The 16,788-nt window shown below is 29.6% G+C and overlaps 1 protein-coding gene and 2 pseudogenes across 1 annotated transcript; all 3 read left to right on the top strand.

The window, feature by feature from the left end:
* The first annotated feature begins 2,032 nt into the window (after positions 1 to 2,032).
* Positions 2,033 to 6,881, top strand: LOC149889035 (uncharacterized; annotated as a pseudogene).
* Positions 2,480 to 4,291, top strand: LOC149889036 (uncharacterized). Its single transcript, XM_090087572.1, is given in 3 exon segments — positions 2,480 to 2,591; positions 2,675 to 3,051; positions 3,053 to 4,291. Coding segments are annotated over 3 exon segments (1,728 nt in total).
* Positions 6,882 to 12,623: 5,742 nt separating the features above from the next.
* Positions 12,624 to 15,366, top strand: LOC149889037 (uncharacterized; annotated as a pseudogene).
* The last annotated feature ends 1,422 nt before the right edge of the window (positions 15,367 to 16,788 follow it).

Here is a 16,788-nt window from a genome sequence, read left to right on the forward strand (position 1 = left end):
CAAGATATGGGTCTTATACACAAGGGGGACACATCAATGGTAATAGCTAAGAATAAACTTGGCAGAGAACGGCGAAAAGTCAGAATGCGATTACAAACCCTCATGACTGTGTATGCACCGCTATGTTTCCACATTAAAGTCAAGTCGGCGTGCACGGAAAGATCGCGACATTTGTGGAGACTAGTACAGTTTTCCAGATTCATGAAACCGGAACCCAAAGTGATCGTTGATCCCGTAATTGCCAGAAACGATTACTTTTGCCATTCTGAGAACATCTTGTTGGCAATGCTAGCTGATGAAAGAGACAGCATCAGAGAGCAGGGCTGTAGACGTTTAAACTTCAATGCCAGAGATTACATTGACCTGGTAAACTGGATCAACGAAGACCGCTGTGAACCTCCGATGACGAAGCACCTGGCTGAAACACATCTACAAGACTGTATATATATAATTATACACACATATATACACACACTTAACCGCAAAATTAAAGCACAACTGAAAAATATTATGCATTTTGCAGATTTATCAATTTACAAAGATAATGTTTATTGTTGCTGTAATTAAACTTCACTTCAAAAAGAAAAGTATGTATTGCTTTTAAATTTTTTTAACAGCAGAAAAGATAACTGTCATTTAAGAAACAAATCTGTTTGCAAAGCAGCATTCTTGAAGAAGTTTAAGTCGTGATGAATGTGATGCAATTATTACTTTTTCCAATGAAGGATTAACAAATCACCAGCTTAGTAGAAGATTTAGAGTGTCTCATACTACAGTCGGTTCTACAAAGGTTTTTAGAGACCAATGATCACGCTGTACGATTTGGATAAGGTAGACCATGAATTCTCAATGCCGTGAAGGACCGATTCTTAATACTTCGAACACTGAGAGAACGGTTCACAACCGCACGAATTCTCCAAATACAACTTTCTGAGGTTCACGGAACTGCTGTTAGTCAAGATACCATTAGAAGATTTTGTGCTTTAAATTTACGACCTCGGACAGCAGCTACTGGTCCCAGATTGTCTGTAGACTACCGAAGAAACAGGCTGTCTTTTACAAAGAGACATGATTTGGGAAATACATGATTGGGGACAGGTCTTATTTACAGATGAGTTAAGGTTTCGGCGCAGAATATCTTTAATAAAAAAAATGGCTTTGATGTTGAGAGGAGTGATGTATTCTTTACTTATTTTGAAACAAAGAAACCTGTTATGTATTTAACACACTCACAAGAGTTGGAAGTTACAAAAAAGTATATATTAACATGGTTCGTACTGTACCTGGAAAACCTGGAAAATTAGCCAATTTTGGCTAAAGTCATGGAAAACCTAGAAAAGTCAGGGAGTTTTTATTCTTTCTTCAGGTAGTCAGGGAAAAGTCAGGGAATTCTGATTGAGAAGTTTTACAATTAAGCTATTATGTTTCTGTTGGTGCTACCCATTTATTTTGACAATTAAAAAATATACTAGAGTGTTTCACAGGAATGCATGTGATCGAACACCTTTATATGACCACACATATATTTTATTTTTACAATTTGACTGCGGCTTTTTAACTTTTTTAAAAGTTGAATATTTTTTAACGTATTTATATTATGCAAAACGCTTTCAAATCAAGTAACAAATTAGATTATTACTAACAACTGTTTTCAATAAACACATTTTATTTAAATTATGGTTGTTATTTTATTAATACAATAATAGTGCATGTTTCTTTTTTTTATTTGTTATAACAAAAATAATTACCAATATTTTTTTATTATCAATTTCAATCGTTTAAAACTATTTCTATAATTTATTCTATAAACAACAGCAACTTTAACTTTAAACGCTTTTGTGTCTTCAAAGCGATAAACCTTCGTCCTTTTTTGTTTAAAGTTACATTAATTAAGATTAAAATCTTTATGAAAATGAATTTTGAAAACGAAAAAGGCTTTTAAAAGCTAAAACAATAAAATTTGCTACAGTGCCCTATGTTATAAATATGATTAATTTTATAATATTTTGTTTCTGTTTTTAGAATTAATATAATGAATAAAATGGAAAAAAAGGCTTATTTCAAAGAAGAATGGTTAAACAAAGACATTTACCCTCATTTTGACTTTAGTTAAGGGGCTATCCTCTCTTAAAATTTTAAAATTTTCAAAAAAAAAAAAAAAAATTGTTTTTAACTACTTTTACCTGTGTATGATTATAAAAATTGTTTTAAAAGTAGCACTTTAACCTATATCTTAATTTGTCTATTTAAATAATCTCAACGTGATATCCCTAGCAACGCCATAGTAACGCACTTGTTTACCTTTATACACCCTACATTTTACCTTAATTAAACCCAAATGTAGGTTAAAATTGTCATGTACAAGCTTGAACAGCTTCTTTATGAACTTTTCTAGAATTTTTGTAAAGTTTGTTACTTCAAGTATGGCAATTTAAATCAGTTATAGTGTTATTTTATCAGCTTAGTTCTATTAGTGAAAATGGGAAAAGATTGTCGAGTGAAGCAACGTACACAAACGCACCGTAAAAGGAAAAGATTTATGGGAAATCTTAATAAATCAGTAAAAATTGGTAGTACTTCTGATAATGTTAGTATTGAGTTGCCAACTATTAATCTAAATGATGCTAACAGCACTTGTGTTTTGGAACAAAATAATGAAAACTCACTTTGTCAGCTTCGTCTCGAAAAGTTGAAGACTTAGAAGATACACTTATTTTGAAACCTTGTATATCTGGTTATCGTATCATTGATGTTGCTGTTTTAGTTTCTGTTTTTAGTTCTTTTCTGTGTCCAGAATGTGGTAGTCCCATACTCTCATTAGGTGAGAGATATAATAAACGACATGGTTTATCTTCCTTGTTATATCTTAAGTGTCAAAAAAAAGATTGCAACTATCTTCATCAGTTCTACACCTCTATTAACAATAATAATAAAAAAGGATTTGACATTAATAAGCGAATAATATATTGCATGCGACTATTGGGCCATGGATATGCAGGCATAAAAAAGTTTTGCACTTTTATGAATTAACCCAAGCCTGTGACCAAAAACATACTTTGAAAAACTACTGAAAGTCATTGCAACAGCTGTTAATACTGTAGCAGAACAAACAATGATAAATGCTGCAAATAAGTTGCGAAAAACATCTTTGGCACCAACTGATATTTGTGTATCTTGTGATGGTACATGGCAAAAACGAGGATATTCATCGCTGAATGGAGTCTTTTCTGCTATCTCTACTGTTAGTGGCAAAGTGTTAGATGTTGAAGTCATGTCTAGATATTGCAAAGGTTGTAGTGTTAATCAAGGCCTTCAAAAGTCTAATCCAAATGCTTATGCACAATTGAGAAATTCCCATGTTTGCAAGTATAATTACCAAGGTTCTGCTGGTGGTATGGAGCCAGAAGGAGCAAAACGTGTTTTTCAGCGTTCTATTGATAATCCCCAGTTAAGATATATTCAATATTTAGGTGATGGAGACAGTAAAAGTTGCATGAATGTTAAAAATACATACCCTGATATAGAAATTGAAAAACTGGAATGCGTTGGACATTACCAAAAGAGAATTGGAACACGGCTGCGGAATTTAAAGAAAAGAGAAAAAAGCCTTGGTGGTAAAGGGCGTCTTACAGATGCGACCATTGATCGCTTACAAAACTTTGTTGGAGTTGCAATCAGAAGAAATGCAGGTAACCTAAAGGAAATGAAGGCAGGAGTATTAGCATCGCTATTTCATGTGGCTTCATCAAAAAATAATAGCTTACATTTTCCACACTGCCCTACTGGTTCAGACAGCTGGTGCAAATACAATGCCGATAAAATAAATAAAACAACAACATATAAGCCAGGACCGGGTTTACCAATGGACGTTATTATGAAAGTGAGATATATATTTGAAGAGTTAAGTGAAGACAGTGAGTTACAAAAATGTTTGCATGGCAAAACACAAAATGCTAATGAATCGTTTAATAGAATAATTTGGGACCGTATACCAACACAAACATTTGTTTCGCTTACCCAATTAAAAATTGGTGTATATGATGCTGTTGCTCACTTTAATATTGGAGCAAAAGCATCACTTGATATTTTTAAAGAACTGAACATGGAACCAGGCTTTCATATGATTGCAGGATGCAAAGCATTAAATAATGAAAGAAAAAGAAATGCTGAATATCGAATAAACCCTGATAATAAGTCAAGACGGCAAATATTACGTGCCAAGAAGTTGAAAAAAAATGACAAAATAATTGAAAAAGATGGTGACTTGTACAGATGGTGTACTTGTACTTGAAGATGGTGACCAGGTACATACCTGGTGGATTTTGAAAATTTGGATTTTTTTTTTTACCTATTTTATGAATAAAGTATTACTGTAATTAAAGTTTTTACTTTAATCGTGTATTTCTCAGAATAGCAATTTGTGGACGCCGGCCAATATATTTGGAGAACGGTATGATATTTTTTTATGAAATTTTCATGAAGCATTGTCCATATCATACTCTATGATATGAATGGAATGGATTTTATTTAAATTAAAAAAATAAAGTTTTTGGTCAATAAAATGATAAAAAATTTGACCCTAAACTTCGGTCGTCCTGTTGTGGTGGTGAGAAAAAGTTATGAAAAATCTGTTCCACTCATATCATAGCCCTACCTTATAACAACATTATGGTTCAATATGGAAAGTTGGAAATGAGCCTATTTCTTTGTATTTTGGCTGGCGTAAAGTCATTTTTTGGTCATTTTAGGGGTATTTAGTGGTTACCATGGTAACAATATTGATTTTTTTAAAAAAAAGTCAGTGCATTATTCTTAATTTAATATAAGTATGTTACCAATAATAATTTTTTGTAAAAATGCTTAGACTTAAAATCAGAAGGGGGTACCCCCTTAATGAACGGGAAAAATAACACCCAGGCAAGATGCAAATTATGCAATAAAATAATTGAACTTTCGAACATGGGTATTCAAGAAATAAAAAGTCATGAGAAAGGGAAAAAACATATTTCAGTTGCAAGCAATTTCTCTTGTTTTTTAAATCATCTGCCTCTAAAAATATTAAATTACCTAATTCAGTGGAAGAGTCTAATTTAAAGATAACTGATAGTTTCTCAACAGGACAAATGAAGCAGCAATCTTTAGAACTCATCATATTAAATTCTAACAAAATCTGTGCAGAAATGTGGGCATTGCATTGCTGCTTAAATAAAATTTCTAACAATTCAAACAAATGACAAATTTGTTTCAGGCAATGTTTCCTGACAGTGAGATTGCCAAAATTTTCAAATGGGACCAAATAAAGTTGGATATAGAATCACTCATGATCTTGGGCCTCATTTTAAAGGTTTACATAACCAACAACTGAGCCTGTCTCCTCGGCTTGTTGTATCTTTTGATGAACCCCTTGACAAAAAAACTCAAACATGTCAAATTGATTTACTGATCCGATATTGGAATCAGGAAAAAATACAAGTTGAAGTGAGGTATTGGGAATCCTCGTTTATGGGGCATAGTACTTGTCTTGATTTGCTAAATCATTTTAATGAAAAGATAAGTGATCTTAATATCAGCAAAGTTTTTCAGTTTTCTATGGATGGACCCAGTGTCAACTTGAAATTTCACATAGATGTTCAAAGCAAACGTGAAGAGCACGAACTACCTAAACTTATTGACATAGGCTGCTGTTCCCTACACATAATTCATGGTGCTTTCAAAACAGGAGTAGAATCAATTGATTGGAAACTTAAAAAGACATTTCAAAGTTGCTTTACCTTATTTCATGATTCTCCTGCCAGAAGAAGTGACTTTATCAGTATCACTGAAGGTTCTGTGTTCCCACTATCATTTTGTGCAACCAGATGGGTTGAAGACAAAAAGGTAGCAGATAAATTAATTAGTATTTGGCCATCTTTTATAAAAATTGTTAATTATTGGGAGGCTTTGCCTAAAAGTAAACGACCACCTTGCAAATCATATAAGTTTGTTATAAATGCTGTTAAAAAGGAACTTTCCCTTGTAAAATTCCAGTTTTTTAGCTACCTGGCGAGCATGTTTGAACCGTTTCTGAAGCTCTATCAGACAGACGCTCCAATGTTGCCTCACATGAATGGTGATCTTGTGCAGTTGGTTAAGAGTATTCTTAGGATGTTCATTAAATCTGAAACTATCGAGGCTTGCTCAAAACTTACCAAAAATTGATCTGCAAAATAAAGAGAACCATTTGAAACCCAGTGAAATTGATATTGGGTTTGCTGCTGAATTATCACTGTCAAAGCTCAGAAAGAATGATGCAGTTATTTTGAAGGATATTAAAGAATTTAAAGTTCAATGCATGCACATTTTGATTTCAGCTTCTGAAAAGTTATTTGAAAGATGTCCACTTGATTCCGTGATTGTTAACACAAGTGCTTGTTTGCTGCCAAATTTTTATGCTCAGATCACACCTGAAAAAAATAGGAATCAAATGAAAATATTGCTGCATCATCTTATCTCAATTGGAATATTAACTGCTTACCAACAACCTCAATCCCCATTCTGTCCAGATTACATCCCAAATGAAAGTTGCCTTTAAATCTGCACATCAAAAATACCTTGAGGAAGAGAAGTCAAAGAATAAAAAAAATGCAGTGCTAGATGAGAAAGCCATTATTTTGTCTGAAATTGAAGAACTAAAATCTAAAGTGGGTTTCCTTACAAAAACTTCAATGATGCTAGAAAAAGAGTTTGTCTTGACTGTGGAACAAGCGGAAAAGGAAAACAATATATCACTGGTCAGCAAAGCGAATGCTTTAAAAAGGAAAAGTGAGGAGAAAATGAAAGACGTTGCTAGGTTGCAGGAAACATTGTCGATATTAGAAGAGAAGAGAAAGAAACTGAATTAACAATTGTTGCATTTTGACAATTTTTTTGTTTATATATAATATTATTTATGTTGACATTTATGCAAATATGGTTAGTTAAAAAACTTTAATTATATTTTCAATATATGATTTCGCTTAAGAATATTTAAAAGATATTTGCAATTTAATAAGTTAATCTGGCTATTGATACACACATTTTTTTTTTATGTTTCTAAGCATGCTTTATTATACTATGCTATTTTTATCTTAAGAATTGTTGAATTAGCAAAGATACAGCTACAAATAGTGACAACAAACGACTAACCCAAAGTAGTCTCTGTTGTAGACATATACTGCACAAGATGTTGAAAGATATTTACATAGATATTTCAGTTTATGTTTGTGTTAGTGAAAGATGATTTATAAAATATTTTATGTGCATAATATTCAGGTTTTCTTGAAGATTATCTGAAACTAAATTTTATGTGCATAATGTTTAGATTTTTCTTGAAGATCATCTGAAACTTCTTAGTGTTCATTCTTAGTCATCCTTAATAATAAGCTCCATACTAATATGTATAATAAAATCCATACTTACATCCAACTTAATTAATAGCTAAGTTTTATAAGTTTTGTCATTCAAAGGATGTATAATTTTAGCATTTCATTACAGTAGTAATTTTAAACATTTTATAAAAACCATTGCAAATCTTGAAAGTGGTCAGGGAAATTCATTTGATTTTTCAAAAAAGTCAGGGAAAAGTCAAAGAACTTTATATAAATATTTGGCTACGAACCCTGATTAAAATATTCATCAACAGTTAAAAGCATTTGCATCAAAACGTGGTTTTGACTTGTCACAATGATAAAAAATTATACTTTTTGTAATAGTTGAAATATATAGTTATCGCTAAGTTGTTGAAAAGCATTGTAATTATTGTCAAGTGGCATGTGGAGATAAATTATTTTAAATCCTAAAGTACCATGACCCTATATTATTAATAAATCTCTTCCAAATTAAAAACTCTTCAAAATAAATAACTTTATCGTTTATAAAAAGATTATTGGTATGACCAATATTTTATCATACCTAGAAATGTAAAACTACAAGTTAGACAATCTAATTTGCAGTTTTACATTTAATAATAAATTAATTTTTATACTTTATTTTGGCTCCGGTCGATAAATTTTTTCCATTATATTTTTATTTTGTAAAAAACACTGTAAAGCTTATTTTAAACAATAATTAAATAAAAAAGAATTTGACCCAGCAAAAAACAAATTTGACCCAGCGCAAGTGTAAATTTATAACATAAATGTCGCAAGTTTATTAACCGACAAATGGTTTTCGCTTGTTTCCCGACTAACCTAGAAGAAGCTAGATTTGCCTTAAATAAGATACAAGAATGGACTTTATAATATTCGTTTTAATTAGTAAAACTACTTATTTACAGAGACGTAGAGTGGAGTATTTGTATGACAAAATCGCTCGAAACTCAAAAAAACAAGTTCGCATTAAAATCTTATTAACTTTATTATTTTCGAGCTAGATAATTGCTGCATTAGATTATCTAACAGAAAATTCTTCTCGATTTTTCCTTTTGTCGCATTTTTTTTCAGAACGTGGCGTTGTTATTTGAAATTTCGTGGGAAAAAAAAATTCAAAAATTTGTTTCATTTGTTATTGCAGCTATTATTATAATATTGTTCAGTTTTGAAAAAATAAACGACTAATTATGGCAGAGGATGGTATGACCTATATTTTAAAATGAAATTGCATTAAGTTTCTGTCGTTATTGTGCATAATATAAAGCGTTTATATGATGGACTATTCGAATTTGAATGTTCATATAAAATTGTAAGATAATGATTTTGTTAAAAAGTATGATCTTGTCGAGTTGTAAATTTTTACGAGCAATAACTATAGGCTGTAAACAATCAGATACCTTTGTAAAATTATCCGCCACCCAGTAAACACAGGACGTTTTTAAAACGTTTTAATTCCGTTCAAATTTCGGTCGGACGTTTAAAAAACCATTACAAACGTTTTTTAAACTTTTTTTTTAGCTTTTTTTTTTTTAACTATTTACGGAACTCGAGTTCCGTGAATATAATATCTAAAGAATAATTATTCTTATTCACGCCATCATGAGCATCATTTGCTTTAAAGCAAATGATGCTCATGACGGCGTGAACTTCGTTTTGGCGACTTGATTTTTTAACAGTTAAAATTATATGAATCAATGGACCAACAGTATTATTTTCTTAAATTGTTAAAATTAAATTTTTTATTATATTGTGGTATTTTTAGTTTAAACTTGTTTACCTGAAAGCGGTTTAACGCTGAGAGTTTCTTGACATTTTGAGGCTTCTACAAGAAGCCTCAAAATTTAACTTGCCTCAACTAGAACTTTTAAGTTTTTCAAGTTCTAATTCTAGAACTTGTTTAACTAGAACTTAGAACTAGAAGTTCTAGTTCTAATTTCTTATAAACTGGTTTCATATTTAAAAAAAAAAGTGTGTTCTAGGTATTGTTGTAGTCATTATCATTATTATCTTTTTTTTTAAAAAATAGATATATAAAAGATTTTAATATTTGTTTCTATGTTTTTATATTGCTGTTATTATATTTTATTTGTTTTAATAACTCTTCTTTGCAGTACTTTTTCTTTATTTAATTTTTTTTTTGTTAATTATTAAAAACTAATTAATTTTTTCTGTTTATTTTAAGCTAACTGGTTTCATTTAATAGTATACTTATATATTAATATTTTATTAAATATAATATTCAATATATTATTTATTATGATTATAGTATTATCAGTATTATATTTATTTAAGATCGCTGTTATTTTTAACTTTATGATTGTCAATATTTGTCAACTGCTTGTAACTTTTAATATCTGTGTATAAATATTCAATTTTTGTTTTAAATAATATTTATTTAATATTACATAACTATCTTATTTTTATTATTATTGTCCTGTTAATTTATTATGATTTTGTTATTATTATTAGCGTTAATAATATTTATGTCAATGAAGAGGTATTTACTTAACATTAGTTTTTTAACTATCTGAAAATGAGGGTAGATGTAATAACCTTTTCCAAAATATATTGACTGATTGATTAAAACCTTCATTGAAAGTAGTTTGAGTTTGTAATTTAATTTCATTATCTAGTAGAAATAAAAATTATGTTTAATTTCTTAAGTAAATAAGTTTAATTAATAACCAACTTGATTATTTAACTTATAAACTTTAACTACATCATAAAAACTTTATTAATCATATTCGCTTTTATTATAGTTTATTTTAGATGTCTGAAAATTATGTCAATGTATGGAAACGAATAAATAGACAAGTTTTATCTTCTATTGCACAGAATGTTGATGAAGTTGAAAATAATGAAGTTCATACTAACTTTGAAGACCCACACATAGAAATAAAAAAACCTGATACATTTTTAGGTGATACAGATAACTTTAAAGGTGAAGCTTTTTCTTGTAATTCTGATGATACCAGAGAAAGTTATTCAGATTTAGAGGATATTGAAGAGCCTGTTGAAGAGTTTGATTTCTGCAAAGAATTAGCGTCTTGTGTGGTTAAAAACCAATGGTCTCATTTTTCTGTTAATGAATTATTAACAATCTTACAAAAGTCAGGGTTGAATGTGCCGAACGATGTCCGCACACTGATTAAAACACCTAGGAAAGTCTCTACCTATAAAAAGTGTGGTGGTGAGTATGTTTACTTTGGATTGCTTGATGGTATTTTAAAAGTATTCAATGGAACACCTGAGACCAAAAATTCCAATACTATACGTCTATCTATTAATATAGATGGAGTTCCTCTTTTCAAACCATCCAGTACTCAGTTATGGCCAATTCTTTGTTCTTTTGATGGTCATGATATATTTACTGTTGCAATTTTTTGTGGATTTGGGAAACCTGATTCTTTGGATGACTACTTGGATGACTTTATTAAGGAATACAGGGAATTAAACCAAAATGGTATTTTTATAGGTGATCAAAAGAGAGCGGTAGAAATTTTATGTTTTATTTGTGACACTCCTGTTAGGTGTTTTTTAAAGCGTATCCTTGGACATTGTGGATATAGCTCATGTGAAAGATGCCTTATTAATGGGTCTTATAATGGTCGTGTTGTTTTTAAAGAGCATGATCTCTTTTTATCTAGAACTGAAATAGTTTTTAGAGATAATGGTTATGATTCTCATCAACAAGGCATCACCCCTTTGTTAACTATTGGTATACCATGCATGAAATCTTTTATTTTAGATTATATGCACTTGGTATGCTTAGGCGTTGTTCGGAGAATTCTAAACTATATGAATAAAGGTCCTTCTGGTAAGCTTTCTTATCTTCAAAGAACAGAAATTTCAAATACTTTGGTTAAACTTAATGGATGTTTGTCCTCTGAGTTTTCAAGACAACCAAGATGATTAAGCGAATTAGACAGGTGGAAAGCCACTGAATTTCGACAATTTTTGCTTTACTTAGGACCTGTTGTGCTGCGAAATATTATTTCTGAAAATGCCTATATCCATTTTCTTTCTCTGAGTATTGCAATTAGTATTCTACTTAATTCAGAAGGAGAAAAACAAAATATGCAGTTAGATTATGCTAGAGGTTTGCAAGTTTATTTTGTACAAAATAGCAAAATATTTTATGGTAATACTTTCACTGTTTATAATGTACATAATCTCATACACATTTGTGATGGTGTCGAGAATTTTAACTGTTCATTGAATGACATCTCATGCTTTCTGTTTGAAAATCATTTACAGCGCTTAAAGCGTTTTGTAAGATGTTCTAAGAATCCTATTAATCAAATTGCCAAGAGAGAATCAGAATATGGACTTTGTTTTACAAAACTAGCTCATAAAACTTTATGCACCAAGGTTTCTGCTAACAAAAAAGACCGGTGTTTTTTATCTGAAAGATGGATCAATAGCTTTCGTAGTGCAAAAAATTACAAATGACATTTATAAGTGTGATGTTTTTAGTCAGTGCTATTTAGATAATGTGTTTGTGAACCCTGTTGAGTCAAAAACATTTAATATTTTCCTGTTAAGAACAGTGAATGTCCAGAAAGGTCGAAGTAAACAGCTGAACAAATCCGAGTTCATCAGAAAGTGTGTATGTTTACCAGAAGAAAGAGGATATTCAATATTTCCGCTGCTGCATGCCATAGAAAGATCTTAAGTTACAAAACATTTTCTTATTTTTGATCTATTCTTGTCAGAAAGTGTTATTGTTTGCAGAAAATTAGCTTCGCTTTTTATTAAATTACATCATTATACTTTTTAAGGACAGTCTTGCCCTTCTTATGTCGCTGTATTTTTTATTCATTAAAAATATTCTATTTCAATATTTTTAAAGGCTAAATAGGATATATATGCTACCCTGTATACAGATAAGTAAATAAACATATAGATTTGTTTTTGTTTAACACCAATGGTCTCTTGTGTGGTTTGATGGGGTTTTCATAAACCCATTTTCTTTTTTAAATGGTGAAATGTTAAAACAAATGTTTTACAATAGTATTACCTAGGTTGGTGCTTTTGGTACTTATGTAGAAAGTTGCCTTTTATATAGGATTAGTTTAATATCATAACTAGTACATACATTCTGTTGTATAATATAAAGCTAATGAAATTTGAAAACTAGATTATATTATACATAAATATTAATGAATTAGCAGTTAAGAAATACAAAGTATTTTGATTTGTTTATGTATTTGTTAGAAATTATTTTATAGTTAAGTAGATTAGTTTATAATGTCATGGACTAAAGAAGTTTGGCTAGAAGATAATGAAGTAGTAGAAGGTGTTTTGCCAACTATCTGGGTTGATGAGAGTAAAAGTATGTTATGGTGGCCCACAAAAATGTTGCACGTTGTAAAATCATACAAAAAACAAGAAGTACCGCAATCGGATTGGAAAGTATTTAAATTAATAAAAGTAAAGTTATCAGATGGTAAGTTAACTCATTAATTTTTTTTTAAAGTTTACGGTTTTCACATTTAATTAAACTGTTAGCTTCAAAAACCTTTATACAAGGACTCCATCTTACATTTTAAGTAATTAAATTTATATTTAAGTTTTAGGTAGTGGAAGATATTATTTTACATGAAAATTATTTTTATGAAAAACCAGAATTGGAAGTTATATTTTTACTTTAGATGATGAGGAATTATGTCACACATATGCCTATACTGACACGGAGACATCAGCATCAGAGTTGGTATTTGACAAGGTGACTCCTGCTTCAAAATCTAAACCAGGTTGAAATTATAGTACAATTATAGTCATACTTAATTTTTTTTTAAAATTTTTTTTAAAATTTTTTTTGATTATCTTTAAATGGTCTTGTTGAAGTTTTTTTGGGTAAAAAGCTAGTTAAGAGTTTTTTTTCTTATTAAACTTTCCAGCCACACTGCTCAAATATTCGCCCAAATATTTGCTTGAATTGGACAAAAAGGAACAAGATTCTCAGAGTTTTTCTTCTTTGACTCTAAAAAGAAAAGTTGATCATAGCAGTGGTTGTGATGAAGAAAATAATAGAGGCAAAATGTCTGAAAAAGAATAAATATGATGGTTTGTCTCGAGACAGTAGGCGTTTTAATTTAAAATGTTATTTTAAGATTTTAACTCTTTACTAAGCTTTACTAAGATTCAGGTAATATTATTAGGTGAAATTAATACTTTAATAATGAAGCCTATTTAAATTATAAAATTGTTATTCTGTGAAGTAATCAATAAAATGAGCAAGTGAAGCATTGTGAGCAAGCTACTCTAGGCTACACTAAAAAACAAGTTTTATTTTCAAAGAAAACTTTGCTGCCAAAAAAAATTGAAACATTCTCAATGCTTTTCTCCTGTAGGTCAAAAAATAATAAATGAAGATGATAGTGATTGCGATGAGGTACATTTTAAGACACAGCAATCTTTTTCATCTCCTTTGAATAAAAGAAATAAATATGATGGTTTTCCATTATCTCATGCAGATAAGTCTTTAATTAAAAACAATGTTATGTTTGTTGTTAAATGCAATCATGAGTTCACATTTGTCTTCCCAAAATGTTATTTCATTGGAGCCACAAGGTAAGTCAAAATGAATCTAATAATCAACTGCATGAAATCCAGTATTAAATACTTTTTAAAACTTTGAAACAGTCTTACTTGTCTAACCCTTAATCTGAAAAAAATTAATATACAGTAAAATACTTGATTATGGCAGTACTAATAATTAGTGTTGCCACAACAACCCTAAACCTGACAAGTATTTTACTATCAATTAGTTTTTCTTAGTTTTAGGGTTAGACAAGTTAGATTTATTTAATTAGCATTTATTGTTAATTTATTTAATTAGCATATTTTTTAAATTTACTTATTTACCTAGTTCTGATCTGACCTGTAACGTAAAATTTAATTAACATAAATTTTAGACTTTCAGTATCGTGTTTTGCATCTTTTAACTAATATAAAAACTAATGGATGCGGAAAATGTAATATAAAAGAGAAAGAAGAACAAATAATAACTGAAATGGACAATCTAAAAGAGTTCGATAAGTTTGATTCAACTCTTGATGTTTTTTCTAGGAACTCTATAGTGTGTTTTTAGTTACTAAATACTGATTGATATGATTGATTATTTTCAAACTATTTTCTTTACAATATATAACTCTTGCTACCAAATTAGGTATTTATCATTTTTCCGTTAATTTCTTTTTATCAGAAACAAAGACTTCAAAATATTGGCGGTAAGAGCTGTCAGAAGCTTGTGATAGCTATGATGAAGAGGTTAGTAACTTAAAAATGAACTAAAATTCCCAAAAATCCTCTGTTAAAGTTTATAATGGTATTACTCCCATTTCTCCCATTACACATATTACAATCCTTGACCAGTAATGAATCCAGAGTTTGTTTGAAAGTTCCTGATTGTACTTGTGGGTACTTGTACTTGTGGGATTGAATAGCCCCTGATTGTACTCATGAGTATTTTTTTAATGGATTAGTATTAAATAAAGAATATTTTATATAATAATAATTAATATATAAATTGTACGAAATTAACATGTTTTTTAACAATTGGTAAATTTTAATATGTAATTTTTTTGTAAAAAAAAAATTTGTATTTAACTTTTAATAAAATAACATGTAAATAACTTTTTTTATGTTACTTATTTCTTTAATGAACAGATTATAATATTTTTAGTTTTATGACAAATTCGCTCATGGCCAAATTTAACATGGAAGGTGGAAAAGGCAAGAGATCGTTTCGTCAAACCAATATGTACAATTCAATAAAAAGTAGGTTTATATATATTCCTTTTACTGAATACTTTTACTGTTCAGATTGCCTGAAAAAAATTAATATATGATTAATTCCTTTAGTTTGTGCATCGATGGCTCATGAATCTTATACAGAGTCGGGTGTCGATGCGATAATTGCCGATTCTTTGAAACGGGCACCGTTTACACATGCTAAAGCGCCTTAATTCCACCAGAGATTATTTTTACGATATTAACATGTTTATTAACAATTTGTAAATTTTAATTTTTAAAAAAATAACATTTTAGATCTCTTTTATCTTTCTTATTTCTTTAATCAACAGATTCTTTCAAACAATTTAATAAACAAACAATGGGTTTGAAAATCTTTTCAGAAAAAGAAAGTCTTTTAAATGTTTAAAATTCGTTTTTTTAACGTTTAATTTTAGATTTTTTAAACGCTTTTATAGAACGTTTTTTATAGAACGTTTTTTGAACTTTTTTTTTAAAACGTTTTTTAGGTATTGCCGTTTCGAACGTTTAAAAAACGTTTTATTTATTAGTTAAAAAAGCGCTTTAAAAACGTTCATGTGCTTACTGGACATCGTCCACCACTTTATTAAAACGCTTCAAAAATAGTGTGTAAACCATTTCGTAATATACACAATCTCGTTAAAAGTCTTGAAATAGCTGTAAAACAAATTCTTGTTGGCTAATTTTTAAATATTTTTGTACAAACTTAACGAAACTACGTAAATCTTAAATTTTATCTAATATGTTAAACTATAAAATCTCATACAAAAAAATATATTTTATTTGTTGTTCATTAAGGACACACCACTATGTTTTACTTATTTTATTATTTATCATGTAGATTCGACCGAATTCAAAAAGTTGTTCACTAGAAGAGAGTTATGAAATAATGAAAGATTGTAAAGGTAAAAAATTTGATGAAAAATTTTTGTAGTTGGAAGAACAACTTAAAACAGTTATGAAATATCCAAACAAGAAAGTTTTATAAAAAACATTAAACAATTGCTCAAATCAAACATCGAGCTACCTTATGGGTCAATAAACATTCGACAGAAACCTGGACGACCATCAAAATCATTTATAGAACTAAGTGATTGGAGCAAGCATCAAAAAACTATGGCTTTGCCTAAATAGGTCTCTGTTGATGAGTTGACGTATGAAGCCAGAATGAGCCAACACACTTCAGGAAATACTGATATTTCAAAATTTCTTAAAGAAATTACTGCCACGCCTACCAGAGCAAAGAAATACCGAAAAGCATTTAACACTACTTTTAAAAAAAGTAACTGTCAATAAATTAACAACTCAAGAGGCACTGGCACTGTTTGTAAAAGGCGATTTTACCAGAAAACAGTGGGAACTTATTCAAAGTAGAAACAAAAATGTTTACCCCTGCTTCTCAATAATACAACAAGCCAAAGAAGAATATTACAATTGTAAGGAATCCATACAAGTAACCGAAAAAACAGCTGAAATTCAACTACAAGCATTACTTGACCACACCACATTACGCTTATATAAACTTGTCTCAGGTTCTAGAAAAGTGTTCAATTGAAGAACAGATAAATATGGCTTTAATATCAAAATGGGGCTGTGATAGATCGAAACAAGCATAATTTAA

Source organism: Hydra viridissima, unplaced genomic scaffold (genome assembly GCF_058129835.1).
Source record: "Hydra viridissima isolate aposymbiotic clone 2 unplaced genomic scaffold, HvirCarnegie_v1 scaffold_5, whole genome shotgun sequence".
Taxonomy (NCBI): Eukaryota; Metazoa; Cnidaria; class Hydrozoa; order Anthoathecata; family Hydridae; genus Hydra; species Hydra viridissima.